Genomic DNA, 23,472 nt, shown 5'->3' with positions numbered 1-23,472 from the left:
TCCTGCAGGAGTTCTATAATTAACCCATGGAATCTCATGCTACATCATATCATGAGCACAGGCAGTTTAGTGCATTTCTCAAAAGGAATGTGCATAGCAAATACAGTAATTTCATAGCTACTTAAACCACCATATTTTTTCTAGATCCATTAAGATTTTGATTCCTTTATCAGGACTGACAGGAAAAAAGACACAACAGCTAGACACTGAGTTTACACTGGTGGAATGCCACTCTGTTGAATAGAACTCCTGAGCCCTTCTCTGCTCTGTCAGAGACCATAATCCTATCCAGTTCTTTTTTATTATAGAGATGATAGATTGTGTGTTTTGGATACTTTTCAATTGGAACTTGCTCAAGACCCACATTCTCAGCCTAACACCATCCTCAAGCCTCCAGAGAGGAGGAACTGCTTTGACCCTTTGCAGTATTCTCCCTTTCCAGGTCAAGGAAAACCGCATAAAACATCAGAAGGAGCTAGAGCTCCAGAGGCAAGAGAAGGCCCTGAAGAAATTAGCTCTGTCTGAGGCTAAACAGCTAGTGCAGGAGGAGAATAGAAGGAAGGACCTGAAGGCAAGGAAGGAAGAGGAGGAGATCCAGAGAGAGATGGTGAAGTTGCGGAAGGAAATGGCAGAGAAGAGGCACATCATGGGAGAAGCGCAAAGAATGTAAGAGGGGAAGAGGGAGAACACGGAAGTCAACCCCTGCAGCTAATCGTGTCTTTCACAGGGGTTCTGAATCCCAATGACAGGACATTTCTCTTGACACCAGTTCCAGGTTGCAGTAAACTCTGCCTAAAAAATATAAAGCATTGTGGTCATAAAGGAGAGTCAGCAATCTTGGAGACCTGTATGTTCCTAATATCTATATTTTTAAATAGTTCTGGACACAGAGGCATTACTTTTCATCATTTATCACACAGAAACCAACAGATAAAAATATGACAACTCAAATGCCAACATCTACAGAATTGTACATGTCATTTAAAAATCAGTGATTTGCTTTCTTCAGAGAGAGAGAAATGTGACTGGCTAGTAGACCTCAGAAGTTCTGCAGAGCCTGGGCCCAGCTTCCATTGAGCTGAGGAGATCGGTGTGTCTCACATTTGCCTCAGAACCACAGTTCCTGTTGGGTGCTGGAACTGCCACTTCTGTCTCCAGAAGGCAGCCATGTAACCTATGTTCTTTTACATGGGCTTTCTTGAACCTTACATACCCTTTGGTATTGGGGTAGTTCAGAGTGAAGATGTGAAGTGACAATTTTGAGGATGCTTTGCATTAACATTTGAATAGGAAGGCAGGAGAATGGAAGTGATGGCTCAGGAGGCCTCATCCAGACCTATGTTCCTAATATTGCCATGTTCTGGACCCCCTTCCTGAGCAGGTTGAATCTGTGTGGTTTGTGCTCACTTGGTCTTTAAAACTCAAAGCTAACTTTACTTGCTAAAGAGGCTGGGTTTAGGTAGCTATCATCTTCCCACAGCAGAGGTCATTGTCTGAAAGTTGTTGAAGATACTGCAGTGTCTTATTCATTTACTATCTATCTGACTGTGCTTCCTGGTGTTTATTTTGTTTTTAGGGAGAGACAGAGGCAAAAATCAGTAAAAACCCAGAAGCCAATTGTGGCAGAACAGACACCAACCCCCTTGGATCACGAGGAAGAGCAAGGAAAAGAAAAACAGAGGAAAGTGAAGGAGTGGCTGACCAGGATTCATATACAGAACCAGCAAGTGAGCATCCTCCTCCTTTATTCAGTATTCTGAATCAAGACCTTCCATCTGTTATGTACCACATTTACCTGAATACAAGACAACTTTGAATCCAAGATGACCTCCTGCCCCACTGATTGGATTCTATACATGGAAATTGATAATTTTCAATTTTCCACCTACAGAATCCAATTAGTGGAAGTATAACTGGGGTGCATCTCCAGGGGTGGCCATGACACCCCCTGGTGGCCACACTATACCTATCCTCCTATGCCAGCTCTCCAGTTTGGCTTTTTCTCCTTCCTGCCATGCCTTGATGTTAGAATTAGTATAATATTTTTAGAAGGCTGCCTTCAGGGAACCGGAGTTCAGCTGTTGGTGCCTCATTCCACTCCGCTCCCCAGACTATTACTAGTCCAACTAGCCTGAGTGAGACTCTGCTTCTCTCTGCCCCCCACTCTTCCTGGGCTCCTGGCCCTATCTCACTCTGGCCTGGACTTCAGCCCCTCCCAGACTTCAGCCTGCTTTGGGCCAGGAGCCCAGACTAGACCATCTGGGCTTCAGCACTGTCTAAGCTATAGCCTGCCTCCCTCCTAAAAAGGGAGGCACTCTGCTCTGTAGCCTCCAAACCTCCCCTCATAGCTGCCCAGGTCCACCAGATGTTATCAAGCAAACAAACAAAAAGAAAACAGACCCTTACTGAGTTAACACAAATAGTTTTCAACAGAAAACTCAACCCTTTCTGCATACCAGAACTGCCCTTAATCAAGTCCCTAGTCCCTTAAATGTGCTCTCTCTACCAGCAGAAGCTTCCCTTGCTGGGCTTGTAGTTCCCCCCTTTTCCCAAGAGTGTTTTGTTCTTTTCTACCACCTGGGCCAGCCAGCTCCTCTGTCCTGGAGGAGAATCTGTATACTAGTCAGCCCCAACCTGCTGGTCAGCTGACTGGGCTTCCTGTTCATGGGGCCCAGATGCTAGTAATTTTCTCGCATTCTGCAGCCCACCATTTGCAGACTGAGCTCTGCAAGAGCCAAGTCCATATCCCAGGGCCAACTGGCTCTCACTGGGCAATCTCTGCCCTCCCTTGAAGTAGGAAGCTTGCCCCTTTTTATTCAGCTAGGTGTTCATCCTGGCAGCTGGGATCTCCTCTGCTTTAATGACTCAGCCAAGACTGCTCTCTACTGCTGTTACTTTTCCCCTCCCTTCCCCAGGCTACAAAAGTTCTGGTCTTAAACCTTGATAGTTTTTCTTCATAGAGCCATTGAGAAGTAGGCCTGGAAAGGACTCACAGAGGCCATCTAGTCCAACCCCCTTCCTGAGATGGTATCATCCCTAACCAAATCACCCTATACAATCTTGTACACCCTCTACTGGTCCAATCCGCCTTATACAATCATTCTCTTGTTTTTCTTTCTTTCTTTCTCACAGTAACAGAGTTAGGGTTCCCTGTTACAAGAAGGTCATCCTAAACTCTTCCCCTTTACTGCGGTGATGGGGAAAGCAGCAGCTGCCCCCCTACTGCCTACCTGCTACTTCCCCTTGCCTGTGCCTGCCCTTCCTGCCATTCCCCCCCGCCCACCATCGTCTGCTCCCCCTGTCCCTTATTCCCTCCATGCTTGTGCCTGAGCCCTACTGCCTATCCCTGCCTTCCCACTGTCTTCCACTGTTGTCCCACCCCATGCCTGTGCCTGCCTCCTGACTCTAAAGCTGGAGCTGAGTCACCTCCTTCCCCGGGCTGGTTCTTGAATTTAAGATGAGGCTTTTTTTACCCCTAGTTTGTTTGGGAAGAAAACATTGTCTTAGATTTGAGTAAACACAGTACTTATGAAACTCCTGTTGAAGCCACAAACCCTGGCTGGTGGCTGTTCCTCCTGGTTGTCACGTGAAGGGCAAGTAAGATAGGGGGAGAGAGCAGAGGAAGGGAGAAGTTTTGGAGGCTGGTGATCTAGTGATTGGAGCACTGCAGTGGGGGCAAGGGACTCCTGAATCCTGACACAGATTCTGCTGCTGGATCCACAGGCAAGTCCTGTAACTTCTGTGCCTCAGTTTCCCCATCCATGCACTTCAGTGAAAGTGGTGGGTAATACTAGGCTTTTGAAGCAGTTGTGGGCATGAAGCAACCCATTCTAACAGGTAAAACAAATAGACATGCAAAGGGCACCTTTGAAAACTCAGGGTGAGATTCTTTTACCCTCTCTGGCCCCTTGTTCCAAATAAAAGGGTTGTAGTGGCATAAAGGGGCCTTCAAGTCTTAGTTCTGCCCTGGGGGAGGAGCCCCATCACACCAGTACCATGAAAGACATCTGTAAAGCTTCTCTTCAAAGACTCTTGCAAGGGGAAGGGTATGTTCTGAGGGCAGGGCTTGGGTTGAAAGATTGTCAGGTTTGTGGGACTAGACCATATGTGGTGATTCTAGGCACTGCTGGTTCCTACAGCAGGGCCTCAAGAGACTGCCATAATTTAGTGTAAGCTAGGGGTCTCTCCAGCCCTCTGAGTAGCTCAGGAGAGGAGGTGGCTTTAAGCCATCTCAACACACTGCCTCTGGGCTGTGAGGTATATGCTGTGTGTCAGAGGTACAACACTGTCTCATCTTCACCTATCACTGCCCAGCTCTCCACTCCCAAAGTGTCAAGCTACCAAGGAGATAGTGGTATGGCAGATGCCCTGTAGCACCAAGCATTGAGGTTTTAAGGGTGCATACTAGAAATCTAGAGAGACTTTTTTCCTGTTGGACTTACGCAGTGCAGCAATTCTCCCAACCCTCAAGATAATGCAAACATTACAGGAACAGAGTGCCAAACATCTGTGAAGTAGAAGGTCTTTTTTAATGGCCTTTAACCCAATCCCCTTGCTTGTTAATGCTAAGTTATAGTTCAGATGATGTGATTTGATTAGCACAGCCTAAATCTGTCATGGCAAACAGCTTGTTGTTAAACTAAAAGGACAGTTTTATGCTGAGAGTGACTTGCTAAAATACTAATCCAGGCACAGATATTTTATGTTTCCCCTTATATTTCCCTTGCTGTTTCTCCTCGGTGTCAAAGACCAGAGTTTACAGAACAGTAGAGAAAATATCTCTTCACTATTGAGACTATGGAAATGTTTATTCAGTATCTGAAAAAAAATTTTAAATGGCTTTCGTATTGCACTCACCATGTAAGCTGTAGGCTTATAACAGAGGCCCTGTGTCATAAATGGCAGGGCACTCCATTTTAAATTAATAGATCATTTGTCATTGTTAATCATCTTACGTATGTGTAGAATCATTTGTGCACAAGTACCCCCTAGCTTTTTTACCAACTGTCCCTGCAGATCACGTGCTGTACACCTCATATGCCACCACTGCAGGAGCAGAGCAAAGAGATTGTTTAATAGTGCACAACAATACTACACCACAAGCTGAAATGGAACGTTAACGATCCAAATTAAACTGTAGAAGGATTCAAGGCTTGTATGATATAAGCTGGGCATATTCAAGGGCAGGAACTGTAACAGAGCTGATATAGGCAATAACACCACTGATTCTTTTCTAGAACAGAAATAAGTAACTAATATATTGACTTTGCCCTCTTCCTAATTCTCTGTTTGGAGATTGCCATGACTGAGATAAATGCAATTAATACAGGCCATTATGCCCAAAAGGGAAGCGGCTGAGCCCTCCAAGCTGACCTGCTTAGAGGATCAAAATGAACAGCATCTGCAGTGACAGGGCTAGAATTATAGGGTAGATTAGATAGCAAATTGCTATTCTGTTCAATGTAAATCACTCCCGGAGGCAACGAGCCTGATTACACCACAGGGAAATGCTTTAACTTCCTAGTGGAAAGAGGGCAACTGTAGGTCACGTCATAAATTTTAGCACCAGGAAGTGGATAGATTTTTGTCTAGTCTTTAAAAAGCAGCTGACAGCTTGTTGACAAATTGGGGGGGTGGGCCTGAATTCCATGTAAAAGCAGCACATCTTTGGCATCTTATTTTTTTGCCAATTTGGAGACAACCTTCCTTCTAGGAGTTCTATTTCTCACTTGTTTTGTTCCTTTACACCAGAACTGCTCTAGCCCTGGCCCATGGACCAGATCTGGCCTGCAGAGCCATGTCATCTGGCCTGCCGGGCTCCTCATGGCTCTGAAAATTTGGTGTTGGAGGAGCATTGGCAGCCTTAATTGTTGCTGCCCCTGCTGTCAGATTTCTGGACCGGGGAAAGCCAAACAGGCTGGATAGCATGGCCCAGTGTGCTAGATTGGATATGTTGGGCTGGGGTGGCACAGGGCCAAATCAGGGCACATGGGGCTTGATCTGGGCATGTGAGGCCTGATTGGGTTGGCAAAGGGACCAACCCTACACAGTGACTCAAGAAAGGATCTGGCACATGAACTGGTTCCGTGTTGCTCATCTGGCCTGTGAAGCTGAAAGGTTAAGCACCCCTGCTTCACATTTGCAAACTAATCACATTTTGCTATGGAGTCACTGGGTGCATCTACACGTTCATTAATGTGCAGTGGTTACTGCACATTTAATTTAGTACTTGAATAAGTGTGTAATAATCTAAGTTACTGCACAGTAGCTCCTGTGAATGGCTCTCTCATGATGCTGCTGCACAATAGCATAATAATACTGTGCAGTAGTGTATTAGCACTGTTTGTGCTGTCATGCACTACTGCACAGTATTATTAGGCTACCCTGCAGTTAGTATCTTGTGTAGACATGCCCACTAACAAACAAACATGGATTCCCATGGTGTCATTTTCTATAGCACAGCTGTATATGATGCATGACTTATCTTCACATCACTACTCAACCCTCAGGGGCACTTGCTGCAGGTTTGAAAACATAAGATTTCCTGCAGGGAAAGGCCAAAGGAAGGCCTGAGCCAATGAGTATTCATTTGCTAAAGTATACTCACTCACTGGTTTTGTTAACCTTCCCAATGCAGTGTCTACAGCAGCATTTCTCTGCATGGTTCAAGCTCGTTTTGGAGCACAGGATTAAAATGGGGAAAGCCAGGGCCCTCGCTGACTGGAAGTGCCAGCTGAAGGCCCTACGAGCCTGGAGAGACTATACTTGGGCCCAGAAATTGGAGCAGGAGACTCGGAAGTTGGAGACTCATCTCAGGGATCAAAACAGGTAGCAACTCTTGGACCCTGGAATGCCTCTTTCTCACAGAGAAGCTAAGAGCCATGAAGTAGTCTTGTGGTAACTGGAAGCTTGTAAAATGGGATAGTCTATTAACAAGAATGAGAAAACCTTTGTCCTTAGTAAATCTACTCATCAGCGGGGATCCTGATTTTCTCTGACAAAAAAATCGCAAATTCGCTGATAAAACCCCCAAAATCCATTATTAAAATTTGAAAGCCCCCTGCAGCCCCCCGCCCCAGCCCTTCTGGTGCTCCTCACAAACCTCCAATGCTTCCCCCAGCCCTGCTGGTGCCCCTCACTGCCTCCAAAACAGCCCTCTGCCCTACTCGTGCCTCTTGTTCCCCCACTGACAGCCCCTGCCCCCCAGCCGCCAGGGCTATGGGGCTAGGAACCCAAGTCTGTAGCTCCCTGCCCCCAACAGCAGGCAGCTGCAGCAGAAGCAGCATGGAGCCGGCTCCCCCACTGCTCTGCCCGCTCAGGTGGGGCTGGGGCCAGCTTCTGGCTCCCCCCGCAGTCCTGCCAGTGCCCCCAGCCATGGCCTGCAACCCCCTAACCCTGCTAGAGGGGCCCCCAGCCCCCTGCAAGCCCCACTTACCTCACAGGCTCCAGAAGAAAAGTGAAGCTGAGCTGAGCTGAGTGGAGCTGTGGCTGAGTGAGAGCCTCAGGCCTTGCCCTTCCCCTCTGGGCTGGGCTGTGGGTTTCCTGCCCTGTTTGCAAACAGGTTTTGCCGGCTGGAGCTCAACCAGCCTGCAGAGCTGTTTGCAAAAGCAGGGAATCCACGGGTTTCTCTGCTAAAAGATGAAATCTGTGGTTTTCTCTGTTTTTCCATGGGAAACGGAAAACCAGGATCCCTGCTCATCAGTTACCACCTGTTGGAGACACTATCGTGCACACTGAAATGAGGATGGTTCAAAGGAGGGACTTTCTCCAAAAATCCCTGTTTTGCCTCTGTCTATAGGTGTCCTTCCTAGGGCCTCTCTCATTGACTTAGTCCTTCCTCCAGGCCCCCAAGTCTCAGCAATCTAAATTTGTCTCTGATAAATCCAGCCATCCACTGATTTCTTGGAGTTACATCAGGGACTAGTTTGGCTCAGTGTTTTGAGAAGGAGCCCACTAGTTAGATTTCTCACTGACAGCAGAAGTCTGTTGTAGGTGAACCTGTAGGTGGGGCTGGAGATGACAAGAGTGCATCCTCTTAACTCCTTCCCCATTGCACAAAGATGAAGGTGGGACTGTAAAACAGCGAGCAGGGACAAAAGTATTTAAAGAAAAGAGTACTTTCTCTGTCAGCCACAAGCCTCCTGTCACCTTTAATGGGAACAGGAAATAGTGCTCAGAAATCTTTCAAATGTAGTAATGTCAAGCAGAACTAAGGAAAGTGTGAAACCCCATCCATGGCATGCTCTGTATTGCTTCCCCTCCCTGGTAATCTCTGGTCAACCAGGAGAGGTTTTCCAACCTGGCTGATTGACCCCTTCCCTGATTTTAATGGAAGTGCTTCTGTTTTCCAGGAAAATACAGTCTGCCTCTGAGTATAATCAAAGACGAGTTTTGCATTGCTGCTTTGTAGAGTGGCAGCGCTGGAGCCGAGCAGAGGCAGAAAAGAGGGAGCTACAGTGGAGAAAAGAGGAGACCAAGAAGAGGATGGAGCATCTGCTGGAGGCAGTATTATTGGGGAAAATAGGCCCAGATGGATCATCCCATGTTAGCAGGGCTGGGGCAAGAAAAATGACCCAAGATCAACCCAAGAGGCAAAAAAAGGTAAATTCCATAATAGTCAGCCTCTAAAGCCCACAGGCAAATTAGAAGGGTGGAGGAGTCTAACAGCTGTGGAGGTTATTTTTAAGAATATAATTTCTCTATGTACTAGCTACCATACTGAGACTTGCAGCATCTGGCTTGCTTTTCAAAGGATAATTGAAGTTATAGGTTTTATGTCTCAATATACTGAACAGCAAAAATACGTTAGTTACAACCATGGCGTTACAAAAAAAGGAGCCAGCATCTGCTTTCAGTTACACAAATGCTACCCCATTGACTTTTAAGGAGTACAGCAGAATTTGTCTCAGGAAGTTTTGAGGCAATACACATCATGAGGAAGTACAAGAATAAGTTGGTTCCTAACTCAACTGGCACATGTCTGGGTCAGGATCTGTATTGTGTGTGTGTGTGTGTGTGTGTGTGTCTTCTAGTATAACAAGGCCCTGATCCTGAGCGGAGCCTGTAGGCATTAACAGGATGCAAATGAGGAATAATATGTACACAGACCCACTTTGGACCAAACTTTGGCTTCCATGAAGCCTGTGTTGTCAAGGGCAAAATAAGAGATGGTCATAGCCTATCTTAAGAGAGAGCACATTGCTGTTTCTCTGAGTCCTTCGAATGTCTGAGTGGCTTCTTGTATGACAGGGACCAATGAGCATCAATGACAAGGTAACCCCTCCAGTCCTGGGTACGTGGGTGCAGCACACAAGGAAAATCCTCCTGAAGGGTGAACCCTCACATGCAAGATGAAGACAAATCCTCTCACATGAGGTTGCATGGTAGTAAGGAAAGGGAGAATTCCTCCATTACACCTATACAGCCCCTATAGATCAGTTCCTTCCTTCAGATAGACCAGTGAAACTCCCATTTGAAGGATATATCTGAGGATGGATTTTGGCTTGGGAATTACACAGCAGATCTAAGTGCTTCGTAGGTTGGACACCTCCCAGAAAAAAACCACATTTCAAAGAATTGGGGCCCAGTCTTCTGATGCTTTATTTATTTTGTTATCAATGCAGTTCTGTAGAGCTGAAGCAATGGCTCTTTAAGACTTCCTCTGTTTAAAACAGGATTTTCTCTAAATTAGGTTTATAGGTTGGTCCTGTAGGCCACATTTTTACAGCTGCTTTTCTTATTATCTTAGTCTTAGGTGAATGAATCCAAAAGAGATTGTGTTCATGACCTTGGACTTTAGTTACCCAGTACTACTCTCACTGCAGGAATCCAGATTGAACCACCTGCCCAATAGGGCCCTTTTCCAGTCCCCCTGGGGTTATTTACTTACCATATAGGTAGAGCTGGCTGATTTAGGATCCTTTATGCCTCGTGAAATCCTCGGATGATGCAGACTCACTGGCATGTATTTCTGGACATCTCTATGATAGCTAACAGCTGTGTCAAGAGTACACATGTGGGATTATCTTGCTTCTCAGACTCGCTTCACTGTTGTTTTGTTTTGTTAAAAAGACACTCCTTACTCTGTAAGGGGAGCAGAGATCTTGATTCAAATGAGTATCAAAGCCCTTCCTTTCAGGTGACTGAAACACCACTTCAAGAGGTGCCCGTGACAAGTGTAGAACCTTGCTGTTGGGAGGCTAGCCAGACACTTCATCTTCATTTGTGCCAGAAACTCAAGCACCCCAGACCGATCGCCTTTCAGCATACTGCTCTGGATGTGCCAGGCCAGGGTGAGCCTAGCAGTCAAACAGTCCCTCCTACCCAGTGGTCTGCAGCACCTGGGCACAAAATGGCCTCTGCTGTCAGAGGTTGCTTTGAGCACCGCCGTGCCTTTCAGCAGCAGCTGATTGAGGAGCAGAAGAGGCAGCTGCAAGAACAGCAGGAGCTGATCCTTGAACTTCAAGAAGAGCAGAGGCTGAGGAGAGCTAAGGAAGAAGCTGAGCAAGCCACAGCGGTCACCAGGGCACTCAATAATCTGATCCCAAAAGCAGGGGAGGAAAAGCTGAAGCAATCAAGCTGCAAGAATATGGCACCTTTAAGGTACAGTGGCCTTTATGAGCCATGGTTGTGAGAGAACTGGAGTCTCTGTAGCATATTCTTCCTTCTCACAAGCTGGTCAGCACTTGCATGGGAGCCCTCCAGGGAACACCTCGGTATTCTTGGAAGTGGTGTTAATGGCTCATTGGCTGCCATTCTTCCTATGGTGTTAGTTAGACCAGACCTTTAACACTACTCCAACTTCTTTGACTTGCGTTGGTTCTGTGATAAACTTGTGAGGTAGTTTAGGACAGAAGATGCTACATTGTTGTTAACAGGAGTAAAATGTATTTATTTAGTACAGAGCCGTGTAGTACTTCATACTTCTGTAATGCCTTCCATCCAAGGATCTCAAAACCCAGACCGGCCACTATACATTTATTCTCTGAGGTGGGAACACATCGTTAACCCGGTATTACAGAGGGGTGAAGCTGGGGGACTTACCAAGACTCACATGAGGAGACTGGCAGGACTGAGAATAGTGACTCTGAATCCTGACTGTAGCCTTGTGCCATAGACCTAAGACCCCCTTGGCTATGTTAGGTAATGTCGCTAGTATCTTTTCTCTTTCACTTCACAGTTCACCTGTCCCTTGGGAACCAGAGAGCCCAAAGCCAGCAGCAGCTCAGAACAAGAGGAACCAGAGCCGGCTGGTCTTGGCCCATCCCATACTGAAAGGTATCATACTGCTGGGCTACCCCTGCCTCTTTCTTTTTCCTGTTGCATAAAACAGCATCTCCTTCCCATCCACACCTCTCCTCCATAGTGCTAAGCCACACTATGTAATTAGCAAAACTTCTCCCAGCAGGATCAAAGCTACTAACTTTGTGTTTGTTTTAAGCAAGATTGGCTTGGCCCCTTAATATCCAGGTCAGGGCTTTGTAGAATATGGGCTATTGCAATCTCCTGGGCTTGGGGTCAGTAATTTTTGCTCCTAAAGACAGTGCTGGATTATTTTTCACTGTAGAAATTCAAGAGAGGGCATATTTTTCTCTCTCTGTTTAATTCCTTTCACTACAAATTAAAGTAGTCCCACTCCCCCCTTTCCATCTGCCAGCCCAGCTGATATCACACCCCCCCACAGACAATCTGGTATGGTATATACATGTCAGACACCAGGGCATATCTGGGTTTTTTCCATTTAGGGTAGCAACATCAGGTTCCTTTGGCTGTTTCTGAAGCCTTTTGCTCTGTATTAACTTACATAAGGTTTAGCTCAATTGAAAGGTTACCTTAAATGTGGGCGCACTAATAATTTTACAGACTGGGGAATCTCCAGATTTTTTTGGCTTTGGAGAAGGGACATTGCCTGCTATTTTTTCTCACCAGAGTGTATCTTCAACATCCACAAGGCATCTGCTGTGATAGTCCACACATTGCTCTGCTGAGAATCTCAGCTGCTCTTGGCCAGTGAGCCCCTCTCCAGGCTGCCTGAAGATTTCTCTGCAAAGATACCAGTGGCTAAACTGTCACTGACACCATTTTTCCCTGTCTGGGAAGGCAATTTCTTTACTGTGAGGCAAAGATTTAATTTGCTATTTTCCTGTTATGATCAACCCTGTCCCTACCTTGTGATAACACTAAGGGGCAGGAACTTGTTCTCACAAAACTCACTTAAGGGATGAGGTCATCAGCATTGTGTTATCCTTTTAATGGGTTTACCCTCTGCTGACCACTGAGATCACTTCATTTCAACTGATCTCACAAAAGAAGCATTAAAGAGCAGTAATATCTCAATCTTGGCAGATGCGAACAAGTTACCTCTGTGATACATCAAGAGGAATGACTCCATCCTGAAGTTTTCTTTTGAGTAAGCCACTGAGTTTACTTGGGGATTGGACCTCCACTCCACTAATCATGGCTCTTACCCTTCTCACCAGCTTAGCTGTCAAGGCTTCTTTGAAACCTCATTGCAGTGGGTATTAAATCAGCTGCCTCATGCCTCAGCATCCAGATTAGTCATGCAGAAAATTCTTTCCTGACTTTCTCAAAGTCTGACCAATATTGGTAAAGGAGGAACTGCCCCAGCTGTTGTTGGTGGAGGGATTGGCTCTTGAAGATATTTTAGATCCTGGGGCTCATACAGACTTCCATGTCTAGCCTTAGACTGTAATTCTAGGAATTCTGACCCTCTGTGCTTCCTGACCTTCGTGCATAATTTAATTTGCTACAAAGGGAACAAAAATCTATGTACACTCCATTCCTGGACACTTTTTTGATGCTGTTATAGAGAAAAGACTTCACCAGTCATGTCTAAAACCTACTCCGTTCTACTTGAGGAAGAGCTTTCTAGCTTTGCTATGACTGCTTGCATCAAACTGCTCTTTCCTGGGAGGTCTTCTTGGCTTTTTCAGGCTTTCTGCTGACTCTACTGCTATATGACTTAGAGCAAAACCCAGCTCTCATACTTTGCCATGGAATAAATTCTGATCTAGTAGCAGTTGTTCACTCATATAGCTAATACCCCTAAGGGCTTTCCAGGATTTGAATTTTGGCTGACCATTCAGGTATGGTTTTTCCTGCATAGAAAACATAGAAATCACAGAGAAGCAGAGCTGTAGGGGACCTCTAGAGGTCATCTAGTCCATCCCCCTGCCTGAGGCAGAATCATCCCTATCCAAACCATCCTATATGATCTATAATCTAAACTATTCATGAAACTACCATCAGCCCTAACATAACACAAGACATAACACCCTAACCTGCTGCAGGCAGAACAGAGGGACCATAACATCTAACCTCCTGCTTCTATTAACAACCTTCTATATGTGCTCAGGAGATCCCAGGCAGAGGGCCTTGTCCCCTGCTACTGAGGAAGGCAAAAACCCCCACAGTCCATACCAATCTGACCATGGTATGAAGAGTCTGTTCTCATGAATGGGCCTTTTAGTAAAAACAATATTGTAAAGACAAAAGACATTTTGGGGGTTGGAAAGCTTATTTTGTATTAATTACCCTGGAAGCAAATAATTTTTGTTGACCAGATATGTTGGACTGTTTTTAATGTTGGAAAGATTTGAATGACCTGACTGAATGACTCCCTCAAGTGCTGCACGAAAGCATTGCTTCCCTTCTCAAGGGAAATCAGTGGGAATTCCAGGCTGCTCCTGAAGTAGCCATTCCCAGAGATGCTGCTGGCAGAACTGTCTTTATTGCTAATATAGAACCTCCAATCTTATATTTTCTGCTCCAGATCTTTATCATATCCTGGCCCCATATGTCTTTTTCCTAAGGCTCTTGTGCGTCTCAGGGGGATAGGAGAAAGAAAGGAGCAGGGATTGTCTGCATTTACCTCCTCCCCTTAAAAGCCAGCTGTGGTAGCAATGATTCCGTCCACAGCCTACCACTGTTGCTGTGAGTGAGGGTCAGTTTTAATCAGAGTGAGGCACCCCAACTCTTCCCACAAAGGACTGAGCATTCCTCGTCCACTAAAAAGTTGGTGGGGCCTGACCACCACCAACACTGCCAGGCCAGGCACAAGTGGGAGGTGTGAGACAGGAGCTCCATTTTCATTTTGGCCCAAACTTCTGCCCTGATGTTTATTTACTCTACGTACCATTGTTCCTTACTGTCTAGCCATGGAAGAGAGAGCAATTCAGCGAGCTGAATGGAGGAGGAAACTGGAAGAGGCAAAGAGAAAACGAGAGGAGGAAAAACTGGTAAGTAAAGCAGAGCCGAGAGCTACTGTGAAAGAAAGCCTCTTATAATCAAGGGCTGGAAAAGGCCCTTCATCCAAATTGCAAACTTGAACTTGAAGGGCTTTCACCATGAAATGGTCAGTGGCTGCTATGTGCGCTAAGAACCCCCGAAAAAGTTTCTGCAGGAGCATTCCCTCATGTCTCTAACCCTGCTAGACTACAACAGGACATACACAAATGCAACCTGTTGAGTTGGTGTTCTCCCTTCTGTAGCACTGGAAACCCATTCTTTCCCAATTTCTACCTCTACTTAAAGCCCCATGTTGTGTCACTATACCTTCATCCAAGGAGGTTTGCATGGGATCTCTTCAGAGCCCATCAGTGCCATTGCTGAATGGTTTTCAGGGGATCATGGTTGAGCGAAGGGAAACACTAGTCTCTGCCTTCCACAGTCCAAGGGTGGATTTATTTCATTTTCAACCCACCTAAGAAATAGTATAATGGTTCTGGGGAAGTTAATAAAGATCTGCACTTATCCAGGATGGTGTAATCTCTTCCTCTTTCTATTCATCTCCCCTACAGTGTCATTAGGTTTCTGGGTATTGGTGCCATAAACAGGTGTTAAGCAGGAATTCTCTCTCTCCTCTACCCACTTAAATGCTGCATTGCACAGCTGGCCACATGCATTGTACACATTCATACCTTCCTTTGTAGCATCAGGGGAACGCAGCATTGAATTGACTTTTGATCTGATCCAGCACAGCAAACCCTACCTTTTTATTTATAGTTAAACCTCTGCCAAAGTGAAAAGATGATTTAGCAACACTCTGTGGGTGTTTGCAATTAATAAGGTCAGCCCCACTCTACCCTATGCATCTTAGATCTAAGAGACACACAAGGTATCAGTTTTGAACAAATTACAGCAATGTTGGAGTGGGAAGGGACTTTTTGAGTTGTGAAATACCATATTGTAAGGGAAATAAGTGCTGAAAACCATGAAAGCAGGTAATCTGTTTGAAATCCTTGGCCCTGCTACCTCCAAGGAGGGGAACATCCAAGGATCCGAGTCAGGTGCAATAGGAGGCCATGTCAGTTTTTCTGTCCCAGGGGCTTTTCTTTGGTTGTGAAGTATGCTTGAATTTTTCCTTCAACAGCGTGACCTTCCGAAAGTGGTGACATTAGTTGCACAAGCATCAGGACACCCAAAATAAGGATCCACCAGCAACTGAGGTGTTTTGTACCTTCTAAGAGAGAGAGAGATGCAGGAAGATAACCCAACCCTTAGAAGTGGCTTTAACTTGGAGGTGGGCAAGGACCAAGATCAGTTTGCCAATCTACAGTTAACATGCTTAAAGGGAATAGGCAGTGCAGTGGTAGATATGGGAGTTGTAGTGTGGTTTTCACCTATTTGATGTGTGCACCAAAGGCAACACTGTTGTTGAACTGAAAGCAATTCATGATACAGACAGAAGAGATTCTCGGTAGGAATAAGCAGTATTATGAAGGGCACCTCATGAATGCTGCCTCAGTTAAACATCTTTGATTTAGTGATTGTGGTGCACTGGAGAAAAGACAGTTAAGAGACCATAACTTTGGTAGCTTTCTGCGTGGGAGTAAAAGTGGAACTTCACAGGTTGCAGAAAAGGCCTGTGGAATTCATTGCTGGGTGGGAGGCTGGAGCTGAGTAACTATCACTAACATGTAAAGTTAACCAGTCCTAGAGACGTGTAGTCACATATTCTACTCCAGGGTGTTTGATGCTGTGTCCTTCCCTACCTTGTTATAGATCACTGCGCAAAAGGCCAGGTGCATTCGGAGGGTTTTTTTGCCTTCCTCTGAAGTTCGTTACTGGTCCCTATTAGAGACAAGGTGCTTACCTTAGTAGACTTGTAGTCTGAAAGTACCACCTCCCTCTAAAAAAAAAAATAATAAAAAAAAATCAAATATGGCAACTCCAGTTCAAACCTACCCACTTCCTTATTTTTAAGGCCCAACTGAAGGCTGAAGAAGAAGAACGTCAGAGAAAGGAGGCTGCAGAAAAAGAGGCCCAGTTGGAGAAAAGGCGAGAAGAGAAGAGACAGCAGAAACTGGTGAACAGAACATGGCATGCATTTGGCCCATAGTCAAAACACTAGAGAGCAAGTACTGTAACTCTTTCATGGCTGTTCAGGGGCCCGATTGAAATGGGTTGAAGATCTTAGTGGAGAGACTGGTGTTTGCAGAACAAAGCCAGGTGTTACAGTTGTCAGCTTGTTCCTGGCAGTCTCGGTAGAGGTACCAAGGATTGAATGGGTCATAGAGGGCCCTTTTCTTGTCCCCAGGTGTTCTCTCCAGTGAGGTACACCAGTAAACCAGGTTGTGTGGGGGAAGCTTGCATTGTGGTGGGCTGCACGGTAACTCCATCTCACTTGGGTTGTTTTCTTCTGCTCATGTCCCCAACTCTCACACAGCTGTATCACTCCTAAATGTGAAGACCAAGCTAAATAAGCCCTAGAAAGTTTTCAGTGAATGGGAGCACCTCCTCTGCTATGCCCAGGTGCTGCCACCTCAAGGTTATTGCCGAGGAAATGAGCTGTGCCAAAAACCCAAATAACACAATGCTTTAAATCTCAAAGGAATCTGACCTAGATGCACTGTTCTACCTAGAGCAAAAATGAGGCATGCTGGTTTCTCTTCCTGTATATCAGACCACTGTACATTTACAGATTGTCTACCATCCCCCCAAGCAGCTAAGCTTAGATTTCAGAACCAATGTTCAGGCTGAGGAACTTTCATCATAAAGGTTCACTGTTGATCCATTGCACTTAGCTGATGCAGAATTCTGTACCAGCTTACAGACACATGCAAGTAGAGATGCAGTGTCCATACAAGCAACAGAAATAGGGTCTTATTATATGAGCAAGTTGTAGTAAGCTTGTGTGCCATGGGCAGTCTGTCATGATGATGGGAGCCCTGGTAGCACCTGAACAAACAAGTGATTCTACAGCAGCAGCAACCAGGGGACCAGGGTCCACAGCCCATGCCCTGGGTTCTCTGTTCCTTTGACCTAAATATTTGGAGTGACTCTCGCTGTAGACATGACCATCCTTCCCAATGATTTGAGGAAGAGAGCTTGATGCCTTTGTAACACATGGCCCTGGCTGGCTGACTCATTTCAGAAGCAGCTGATGTGTGTGTTTGCAGAGCTATTTGATCACTCTCATGCTACTACCAAAATGAGCCACAGAGTCCCATTTCCTGCCGGCTTAGGCTCCCCATATACAGACTGTGGTTATGCAGGTTACCAGGATGAGTTAAACCTCAGCTCTTTGAATTGCAGAAAGAACTGGAGAAGCAGAGAAGGCTGGAGAGAGAGCAGCAGCTTCATACACAAGCCAGAACACATTATGAGAAGGTCCTGCTGAGAAAGCTGGGATTAGATCCCTGGAAGAGGCTGAGAAAACAAGCCCAGGAAAACATAGTGGTAAAGTGCCAACTGGGAACAAAGTAGAGGAACCAGGCTCTTGAGTTGGGAAGAGAAGGGAAGGAAGCAGCAGCCTAGTAGGGATGGGGAAAAAGTAATGGGCTGCAAAGCCAGGAGAAAATCTGCTTTATATCCATCCCCATGCAGGAGCTTCATCCTGCCTTCTCACCCCTTAGAGTGCATTTCTGATGGTACAGTCAAGCAGCACCAGGTTTTACCTGTGATATCTTTGACTAGCATGGCAGAGTAGCAGGGTGGGTGGTGCATCCTGCTAGAGCTCTAGAGGGGTGAGCTTGAAGCTGTATCCTGGACTTGTGTTGAAATCTGCCCCCTTAATCAACCTAGCTCTAAGTAGGTGCTTGATCATTGCGGGGCTGATGAATCCAAGACAGCTGGATGCATTGCTAACCCTATCATTCCTCTGGTGCTGTTGGATATAGAAACTGGTGTGCCCTAACTCTGCTAGTTCAGTGGGCTGTTAGGCTTGGGCCAGCCTTTGACTTTGATTTTTTTGGATCTCTGAATATGGCTTTCCAATTTAGCCACCTTCTTCTGATAAAGCAAGGCACAGTCAGTCAAAGAAAGGGCAGAGAGAAAGAGAGATAAGAAGCATGTGGGTGTGAGAGAGGCTATGGGGGGTAGGGGACAGTGAACTTTCAGAGGTGCCTAGGTTACTCAAGAGTCTAAGTCCAATTTCACAAACATCATAAATATTCTAGCCCTGTAAGTCTTCTTGAAAATCAATGACATGCAGTCCTTTTGAAAATTTGACTTCCACTTATTTAATTTGAAAGGAAGAGCAAGAGGAAACATGGCAGAGGTGAGAGAGATAATGAAGTGTAGACATAACAAAGGGTTTCCCCACTTACAAGCAGACCATGAAAGAAGGAGTATATACAGACATAAGGGTTTCATGAGTATGGAATGATACTGCTATAAGCTGTTCTAACTGTTCAATCTGCGTGCTCCTACATAAGTGCAAAGCCATTGTAATTTTAACCCTGTTTCATTCAGTGTTAAAGCTATAGTTGTTTAGCTCACATACATGGCTTTAGGAACAGACATTATAGTTGCATCCTAGCCACTGATGCCTGCTCCCAAGGGGCAAGTCCCTCCCTGCTTTCAAAGCAGTTGAAAACTGTCTGTCCACAACCCAAAACAGCTCATTTAAAAACTGATAAAAAGAAGTCATTTTGGGTTGTTCTGCTGCCCCGGGACTCACTGCCATATGATCAGAGGTCAAGCTTATACTAAATAATCAGTCTGGCGTAATGTATGTGGCAGGAGAACCTCTACAATTATACCACCATAAACATGCCAGTCCTTAAAACTTAGGGCAAAGCAAGTCAGCCACTTGTGCAAGAAGACATTGTCAGGCTGATGCAGGTCTAGTATGATTGGGTCTGGTGTGTTATGGCAGTGGTACTCAACCTTTTTTTGTACCAGGGCCCATTTGTAACCATTGATGGCCAATTCCAACCCAGTAAGTAGTTTAAATAGAGAACAGCCCCACAGTGTATGAGGCAGGGGGAGTGTGGGACAGGGGTGGGGGGTAATGCCCCTCCCCCTGCCCCATGTGTGCCCACAGCAGGCACAGGGCTGTAGCCTGGCCAGACCAGCACAGGCAGGAGCCACCCACGGTCCAGTGGGCGGGACCCAGCACGGGAAGGCAGAGCAGGACAGCGAGACTTGTTGCTGCTGTTGCTGGGACCCCTGCACCAGCAGCACAAGGAGTAATGGATAGTGGGTGGGGGGCACTCTGCCGTCACCTCCTTCTGCCACCAGGTGCTTGTGCACTGAGCCACAGCTCTACCCTGCTGCCATCGCTTGGCTGCTGCCACCACCAGTTTCTTCAGGGTGGAGCTCTACCCCAGAGGGGAGATGGGGTGTCTGGCAGCCAGATGGCCTAAGGAGAGCAGTGGTGGTCGCAGCAGCGGCCAGGGCATGATGGCACGGTACAGCTGAGGCCCAGCACTTGAGCAGATGGTAGCAGGAGGCGGCAAGGGCAGCATGCCCCCCTCCCCCTGCCCAGTCCATTACTCCTTGTGCTGCTGGCAGCATAGCTGGTGCAGGAGTCCCGGTAGCAGCAGTAGCAATGAGTCTCACTGCCCTGCTCCATCCTCCCATGCCAGGTCCAACCCACTGGGCTGTGGAAGCGCCTCCTGGCTATATCGGTCTGGCCAGGCTGCAGCCCTGCTTCTGCTGTGGGCACACACACTAGGGGGGAGGAGGGAACATGCCCCCCATACTCTCCTGATGCATTGCCTGTGCCCCCACACCCCCAGTCCCTTCAGTGCGTCATCGGTGTCCCCCCACCCCTACACCCCATAGACTTACCTGTGGAGAGCTATGGGAACTGCTCCCCATGCTGCCTGGCTGCCACATGTATGTGTGCACATGCACATGGCTCCCCCTGCCTGACTGCCCTCCTCCCAGCCCTAAGCAGTCCCTTGCAGGCTGGAATTTGGCCAGCCTGCAAGGGGAAACCCAGTTTTCAATGTTTTTCTCCTTTAAAGGAGAAAATCCACATTTTTCCATGGCAAACGGAAAACCTGGATCCCTGTTTATTAGTATGCCAGCATTATCATATGGTGAAGCACAAGCATGCATTTCAAAATATATGCAAAATATAATACATTTTGAAAGTTTGCTCGTGACCCTTTTATATATTCTTGTGATCCACTTTCAGGTCATGACCCACAGGTTGAGAAACTCTGTGTTATGGGACTTCTACTCTTCTCTAAAACATCAGAATCTGGACTGGGCCAGACAGACTATTGGCCTGTTCAAATACAATCATCCCTCCACTCCTGTAGGCAGGCAGGGAGAATTCCAGAGAACAGTAGGAAGCAGCTTCCAAGTCCTCCACACACACTTCACTAAGAAACCAGTGTCTGAATGGTGGTATGCGAAGCCATGGCATACCGTGAAGTGCTTCATGGCATGGGAAAGCTCGAGTGTATCATGAAGGACACTGGCCAGATTAATTTCTGCTGGAAGCAGACAGCTTCTGTTTAAATTCATCAAGTTGCACCAACTTACAGCAGGGCTGAATTTGGCTGCACATGTGAGCATCTGGTGAGGAGGGAGAGGGAGTGACAAGCACCTGCTCTGTAAATCCATCTTGGTGACCAGCATCATAGAAGCCAGTGGTGCAACAGATTGATACGGTCCCAGCTCCAGTCCATTCCCTTGGCAGGGAAAGCTGGTACCCTAGCATACATTGTCAAACAGCAGTTTGATATGTCCACGCTGTGGACTGTTAAGAGACCGAAGAGGAAAGAAGCAGATAAAAAGGAACATTAAAAATACAAGAAAAAAATTCAACTTTCTGGAACGTTAGGTCCCACAGTAGCTGAGGTATTTTCCTTATAAAGAATCCCACAGCAACTTCATTACAGTATCGCTCCCAGGTAAAATAAGACTGAGTTAGAGCAAGCTGTTGCCAGGATGAGCTTTGAGGATACAGAGTTTTTCAGGGTTGGAGCAGCTGTGTGACCAAACCAGGCTCTCCTAGCAGGACTGACTTTCTTTCCTGCTAGAGTTGTGGCCTAGGTTACATGGCCTTTCAGAACTGGAGCAGACCTATTCCCCAGACATGGTCCAAGACCTGAGTGACACTTTTAGAGCTCAACCGTTACTTACTACCCCTAACCCTACCCCACAAAACTCCAGCCCATCAGTCCTTGCACATGGTAACAGACAACTCCCTTCGATATGCTCACTAGCATCCTGTCTAATTTAGTTTTAACATCTTCAGTGATAGGCTTATTTCCTCATGGTGCTATTCTTTAGTCTAATAGACTTTGCTTGTAGCCTGCTTCCTCACAGGAAGCTGCTCACCTTTCTGTCTCAGAGATCATGCCCAGAAATGGTCATTGTTAATGACAGGGCTTTGTCTGAGCTATAATGGGGAGAGAGATGCTTCAGAACATATAAGAAGCTTTCCAGTTTAGGTAAAACCACACATAAGCTGGGCCCCGCTGGGATCTTTACATTCAAGCCAGGGTAGTTTTATGGAAGAGGTTCCAGAGCTGCAGCCCCAGGACATGTTTTTTTGGATAACAGGCCATTCTTCTCACTCTGCCCAGGTGGCACAAAGGCACCACTGCTTGGGGCTCCAAAGGAAATGCCTGCTTGCCTGGCTCCAACACACACAGGAGATCCTTGCTGGGAAGATGGCTCGAGCTGAGGAGTTCTGTTCCTGCATGCTACTCAGAAGGGGCTTCAGGAGCTGGTTAAAGGTAAGTTCAGGCCAAAAAGCTGGGGATGTTATTAGTTTAAGCACCTGCTCTTGCATTCCAGAGCCCAGCTGCAAGGTTGACCATAAGCACCTGCAGGCTCCAGGTAAACTCTTCCTCACATGGACATGAAGTCTGTCTGCAGCCTTATTGACCTCCCTTTCAGCCCCACCACTCCCCTGTTCATCCACTTACTCAGCTTCCCAACACTTCTGGCTTCACTTGCCAGCCCTTTTCCCCACTCATCACTATCCTTCCTAATGCTCCTTTCCTCACTCCTTCAATCTCTGCATTCTCTTTGCTGTCTGTCCCACTTGATCCTAGCCCTTCCCTCCCTTTTCTTCTCAATCGTGGGCTCAGGAGAACATTCTCACCCATTTTTCTGCATCCATTCCCCAGTACAAGGATTCCCTCTCTACTCTGGAGGAGAAAGCAAGCAAGTTTCATGCAGCCTCCTTGAAGAAGTTGTTCTTCTGGGCCTGGTTTGATCTGGTCAATGAGGAAAAGACTGCATTCTGGGAAAAGCAGAAGATTGCAGCTGAGCACAACAACAGGTAAACGGGTTTCCTTCTTGAGAGATTGTTTCACTTGGGTTTAATACACCTTGTAGGCATTTTTGAGTGTCTGGGCTTTTCAAGTCTTATTTTAGTTGTGATATTCATCTTGTTGTCCTGAGACAAGTACTTTGCCCTCAGTAACATGAGAAAGGCTTGCTGTTTTGCTTCTGATATTCTGCTCTCATGAATAGGGCCCGGGGGGGGGTGTGGAAAATCAAGATTTCATGGACTGTGCAGATACTGTAAAATTAGCCCCACACCATGACTTCTAAGGGTTGCGAGCCTGTGCCAGAAAAACATGCAAAAGCGCAGGTTTCCCTTTGCAGGCTAGCAGCATTCCAGCCTGCAAGGGGAAACCTGTGCTTTTGCAGCCTGCAGACAGCTGCTGGGGGTGCAGCCAGGACAGCCAGGCAGCCAAATGAAGGTGACTGTATAGGGAGCAGGGGGGGGGGGGGGGGGGGGGGGGGGAGGCAGATTGAGGCCCCCACAGTGAGGGAGTGGGGCCCTGGGTGTGTCATGGGATGGTTGGAGCCTGGGCAGCTCATCCAGGGGCATGGGGCGTCCTGCTGCTGCATGCACCCCAGGAGAGGCACAGCAGCGGCAGACACATGTTGTCGCACATGGCTTATAGTTTCATAGTTAGTAGGGTTGGAAGGGACCTGAGCAGATCATCATGTCCAACCCCCTGCCACAGGCAGAAAAGAGTACTGGGGTCAGATGACCCCAGCAAGGTGTCTATCTAGCCTCCTCTTAAAGACCCCCAGGGTAGGAGTGAGGACCACTTCCCTTGGAAGTTGGTTCCAGATCCTAGCTGCCCTGACTGTGAAGTAGCACCTCCTGATATCCAGCCTGAATCTGCTCTCTGTCAGCTTATGGCAGTTATTCCTTGTTACTCCCAGTAGTGCTCAGGGGAACAGGGACTCTCCCATTGCCTGCTGGTCTCCCTTGGCCAGTTTATAGATGGCCACCAGATC

At 46.8% G+C, this 23,472-nt stretch overlaps 2 protein-coding genes across 7 annotated transcripts in view; one reads left to right on the top strand and one right to left on the bottom strand.

Moving 5' to 3' along the window:
- The window catches only part of ZDHHC23 (zinc finger DHHC-type palmitoyltransferase 23), a 47,049-nt gene that overhangs the window by 7,440 nt on the left and 16,137 nt on the right, over positions 1-23,472 (bottom strand). Inside the window, exons 5-6 of one of the 5 annotated variants that reach the window (XM_019476176.2) lie at positions 16,115-16,150; positions 14,993-15,481 (exon numbers count right to left, since the gene is read on the bottom strand). The exons of 3 other annotated variants lie outside the window; for them this stretch is intronic. In XM_019476176.2, coding sequence (XP_019331721.1) covers positions 16,116-16,150 — 35 coding nt within the window. In that variant the 3' untranslated portion in view covers positions 14,993-15,481; position 16,115. Of the gene's footprint in view, positions 1-14,992; positions 15,482-16,114; positions 16,151-23,472 lie in introns of those variants that run through there. One more of the 5 variants, XM_019476175.1, reaches the window with a different exon arrangement.
- CCDC191 (coiled-coil domain containing 191) overlaps positions 1-23,472 on the top strand; it is a 38,282-nt gene that overhangs the window by 7,508 nt on the left and 7,302 nt on the right. For both annotated transcript variants that reach the window (XM_014603959.3, XM_059720469.1), the window contains exons 6-16: positions 443-666; positions 1,577-1,727; positions 6,638-6,828; positions 8,352-8,601; positions 10,139-10,602; positions 11,180-11,277; positions 14,176-14,258; positions 16,226-16,327; positions 17,557-17,700; positions 21,792-21,944; positions 22,341-22,495. In XM_014603959.3, the coding sequence (XP_014459445.3) occupies positions 443-666; positions 1,577-1,727; positions 6,638-6,828; positions 8,352-8,601; positions 10,139-10,602; positions 11,180-11,277; positions 14,176-14,258; positions 16,226-16,327; positions 17,557-17,700; positions 21,792-21,944; positions 22,341-22,495 (2,015 nt within the window). The remainder of the gene's footprint in view (positions 1-442; positions 667-1,576; positions 1,728-6,637; positions 6,829-8,351; positions 8,602-10,138; positions 10,603-11,179; positions 11,278-14,175; positions 14,259-16,225; positions 16,328-17,556; positions 17,701-21,791; positions 21,945-22,340; positions 22,496-23,472) is intronic.

This window comes from Alligator mississippiensis, chromosome 1 (genome assembly GCF_030867095.1).
Source record: "Alligator mississippiensis isolate rAllMis1 chromosome 1, rAllMis1, whole genome shotgun sequence".
NCBI lineage: Eukaryota > Metazoa > Chordata > Crocodylia > Alligatoridae > Alligator > Alligator mississippiensis.
The sequence above is the reverse complement of the archived record's forward strand: the minus strand, read 5'-3'. Positions and strand labels throughout refer to the sequence as shown.